Source organism: Cebus imitator, unplaced genomic scaffold, assembly GCF_001604975.1.
Source record: "Cebus imitator isolate Cc_AM_T3 unplaced genomic scaffold, Cebus_imitator-1.0 Scaffold414, whole genome shotgun sequence".
Lineage (NCBI taxonomy): Eukaryota > Metazoa > Chordata > Mammalia > Primates > Cebidae > Cebus > Cebus imitator.
In genome coordinates, this window is record NW_016107729.1 from 747,933 (window position 1) to 752,142 (window position 4,210).

General features: G+C 40.3%; 1 protein-coding gene and 1 long non-coding RNA gene across 2 annotated transcripts in view; both read left to right on the forward strand.

Annotated features, from left to right (window-relative positions):
- CCT2 (chaperonin containing TCP1 subunit 2) overlaps nucleotides 1-4,210 on the forward strand; it is an 18,680-nt gene that overhangs the window by 13,575 nt on the left and 895 nt on the right. The window contains exons 8-10 of the mRNA XM_037731617.1: nucleotides 2-97; nucleotides 355-454; nucleotides 2,204-2,345. Coding sequence (XP_037587545.1) covers nucleotides 2-97; nucleotides 355-454; nucleotides 2,204-2,345 — 338 coding nt within the window. The remainder of the gene's footprint in view (nucleotide 1; nucleotides 98-354; nucleotides 455-2,203; nucleotides 2,346-4,210) is intronic.
- LOC119468342 overlaps nucleotides 4,005-4,210 on the forward strand; it is a 617-nt gene continuing 411 nt past the window's right edge. Inside the window, exon 1 of the long non-coding RNA XR_005197005.1 lies at nucleotides 4,005-4,150. This is a non-coding gene — a long non-coding RNA (uncharacterized LOC119468342). The remainder of the gene's footprint in view (nucleotides 4,151-4,210) is intronic.

The following is a 4,210-nucleotide window of genomic DNA, read 5'->3' on the forward strand; positions in this document are numbered from 1 at the left end:
GGAGATGTTGATGGCTCATGCTGTGACACAGCTTGCCAATAGAACACCAGGCAAAGAAGCTGTTGCAATGGAGTCTTATGCTAAAGCACTGAGAATGGTAAGTTAATAAAAATAAGAGATCTGAACTTAAATTTTGTGGTTATTGATAGTTTTTAAATGAGTAGAAAATGAACTGGTTAATACTGCTTTTAAATTTGATTCTGGAGTTTCTCTTCTTCATGAGCAGTAATTTGAAGGAAACAGATTTTCCATTGTTTCTAAATGTGTAATTTAAAAAAGCCATCCTTTTAGTTAGGAGTAAATCAGTGGTTCTTATAGCAGGGTGAGTAGTTACTTGTTTTCTTCATTTCATAGTTGCCAACCATCATAGCTGACAACGCAGGCTATGACAGTGCAGACCTAGTGGCACAGCTCAGAGCTGCTCACAGTGAAGGCAATACCACTGCTGGACTGGGTAAGCAATCAAGGGGAACTTGGTGGCTGTTGCTAAAAATGACTCTTCTCACCAAGCTTTTTTTTTTTTTTTCTTTTGGAACATAAAGGGTTATCATGATAACCGTGTAAAAGACTCTTCCTGGCCTTTGTCCTTGTAACCTTACATGTGCTGGGGAAATTTGTGACTTTGTATCCTTGATACTTCCCAAACTTTGTTATTCCATAAGAGATATAAAACTGGTTAGAAAATTTGTAACTATTTGGTGTATAACAACTATAGGATTTAAATATAAGTAGTACTTACATTTTGAAAAATAACATAAACTACTATGTTGCTTATACAATCAGTGTTAACTCCTAATTTCACAGTAAACTTACTGTGAGATAATCTTCTTGAGCACAGATCACAGTTTTCCAGTCCACAGATAAAAAAGTGGCCAATGAGGCAGCTTTAATTCATATTGAAAAATTTTCTGACAAGCTGTGCAGGACATTATAGGGTAGTCTTAAGAAGGTAGATAATCCTGTCAATTTGAACAAGAGGGAGCCCCGCTTAATCTGTGAGAAGTTGAAGCAGATTCTCATAAGAAGAGAAGTTGGGTAGATGACTTCTGAATTCTCTCCCATTTGTTTTTTGTTAATTGACATTGTTTTCTATTAACATGGATGATCAATAGTTGACATTATTATTGTTATTATTATTATTACTGAGACAGTGGTGTTGCTCTTTTCCCCAGGCTGGAGTGCAGTGGCACAATTATATTTCACTAGAACCTTGAACTCTTGTCTCAAGCAGTTCTCCTTCCTCAGCCTCCCAACTAGTTAGGGCTAAAGGCACGTGCCACAATGCCTGGCTAAATTATTTTTATTTTCTTAGAGATGTGGGGGGGTCTCACTGTGTTGTTCAGGCTAGCCTCAAGCAGTCCTCCTGCCTGAGCCTCCAAAAATGCTAGGATTGTAGGTGTGAGCCACTCAGCCTGGCCCCTTTTAATTCTGTTTGTTTTTTTGAGATGGAGTTTTGCTCTTGTTGCACAGGCTGGAGTGCAGTGGCGTAATCTCGGCTCACTGCCTCCTCTGCCTCCTGTGTTCAAATGATTCTTCTGCTTCAGCCTCTCAAGTAGCTGGGATTACAGACGCCCATCACCATACCTGGCTAATTTTTTTGTATTTTTAGTAGAGCTAGGTTTTCACCACATTTGCTAGGCTGGTCTTGAACTCCTGACCTCAGGTGATCCCCCTGCTTCAGCCTACCAAAGTGATGGGATTACAGGCCTGAGCCGCTGTGCCCGGCCCCTTTTAACTTTTTTTAAAGACTCTGAGCTCATTTGTAGGCTAATCTACCTGCTGAGTAAGAAATTGGGTATCCTAATTTTATAAATAACAGGATTAATTTTTATTATAAATCGTTAGAGATGTTTCGATACTTTAGTTGTTAAAACTACATTTTTTTTGTTTGAGACGGAGTTTTGCTCTTGTTGCCCAGGCTGGAGTACAATGGTGCGATCTTGGCTCACTGCAACCTCTGCTTCCTAGGTTCAAGCGATTCTCCTTGCTAAGCCTCCAGAGTAGCTGGGATTACAGGCACCCGCCACCACACCTGGCTGTTTTTTTTTTTAGTAGAGATGAGGTTTCACCATGTTGGTCATGTTGGTCTTGAACTCATGACCTCATATGACCCACCCGCCTCAGCCTCCCAAAGTGCTGGGAAGTGTGAGCCATTGCGCCTAGCCGTAAAAGTACTTTTTAGTAAACATTTTTTTCTTTGCAGATATGAGGGAAGGCACCATTGGAGATATGGCTCTCCTGGGTATAACAGAAAGTTTTCAAGTAAAGCGTCAAGTTCTTCTAAGTGCAGCTGAAGCAGCAGAGGTGATTCTGCGTGTGGACAACATCATCAAAGCGGCACCCAGGTACTGTAACACTTTCTCAGAAAAAATTATTAACAGCAAAACAAATAGGGAGCTATATTTATTTTATAATTAATGAAAGGCAGAGACAGTTTTGCTTGGATAAAAGTATGTAAGTTGGCTGGGCATGGTGGCTCATGCCTGTAATCCCAGCACTTTGAGAGGCCAGGGCGGGTGGATTATGAGGTCAGGAGTTTGAAACCAGCCTGGCCAACATAGTGAAACCCAATCTCTACTAAAAATACAAAAATTAGCCAGGTGTGATGGTGTGCGCCTATAGTCCCAGCTACTTGGAAGGCTTAGGCAAGAGAATCTCTTGAACCCAGGAGGCAGAGATTGCAGTGAGCTGAGATCACTCCATTGCACTCCAGCCTGGGTGGCAGAGTGAGACTCCCATCTCAAAATAAAAATACATAAAAAGTATTGTACAAGTTATTTAAAATATCACAACTCTTAACACTTAGGCCAGAAAAACTTGAGGGTTGAGCAGTTGATAGAATGCTGTGATGCTTTCTATTGTCTTTAAATAGAATGATAGCAAAAGGAAATTGAGTTCTGTAACTAAAGTGTTCTGATTAGGGGCAAGGTCATATAGCCACACCTACTTCCAGGAATCTTCACAATAAGTCAGTACCCTCACCTGCAATTGAAATATACTTTAAAAATGTATAATACTTTATTTGGTCTGATAGAGAGTGGGTATCTTTTATTAGCAAATTACTGCAAATTCTGAGTGATTTGCAGTAAAGAAACTTAATTTTGTTTAACCCATCCTTCCAAACTTAACCAGACCATGGGCTTCTTTTTCGTATTCCTTAGTAACCTTATTCCAGGGGACTTGCTTTTCAGATCAGTGCCCTGTGACAGCTGTTTCATAACTTTTTTTGACAATGGTTAACATCCTGGTTCCCCCATAAGCTACTAAGGTTGAGAAGTTTATCTCTTTATATGATCCTTGTATATGCTGTATTCTTTGATCTGTTCTTAAGCTTCTTCAGCTTCTTTTAACTGTTGTGTCAAGCTTTAGATCATTGAACAAGCATTAAGTAAAAAAAATTTACTAGTACCCTTATCATCCCATCTTTCCAAAAGATTGTTCTATGCCCAGAAGCCCTAAGAGCCTTGGCAGTAACAACCTCTGATTTAAAATAATTGTTTTTGCTTAATGTAGTAAAATTCCCTAAAACATGCTTTAGTCAAAAACACGAATTAACCTTTTCTGGAGAATTCATCTCTGTTAGGTATGTTGTTTGGATGAGAAGTTGAGAGCTGCTAAATACCTGCAGGCCTTCACATTCCATGTGTTTTCTTCTTAAAAACAACATAGTAATTGAAGAATGTTAATCATGAGGTAGAAACATCCGTTTTACAGAGAATCGGGGTGCCTTAGTCCATTTTTTGTGCTTTATAACAATACCGGGACCTAGGTAGTTTATAAGTGACAGTTTTGGTTTTTTTTGAGACAGAGTCCTACTCTGTCACCCAGGATAGTGTGCACTGGTGCGATTGTCTATTGCTGCTGACTGCAACCTCTGCTTCCCGGCTTGAAGCGATTCTTCTGCCTCAGCTTCCTAAGTAGCTGGGACTACAGGCAGATGCCACCACGCTCAGCTAATTTTTTTGTATTTTTAGTAGAGATAGGGTTTCACCATGTTAGCCAGGATAGTCTCAATCTCCTGACCTCGTAATTCACCTACCTTGGCCTCCCATAGTGCTGGGATTACAGGTGTGAGCCACCATGCCCAGCCAAAATTTCTTACAGACACTGTGAAGCTCAAGGTTGAAGGGGGCTGGCTGCATGTGGTGAGGTGCTTCTTTTTTTTTTTTTTTGGAGAGGAGTTTCGCTCTTGTTACCCAGGCTGGAGTGC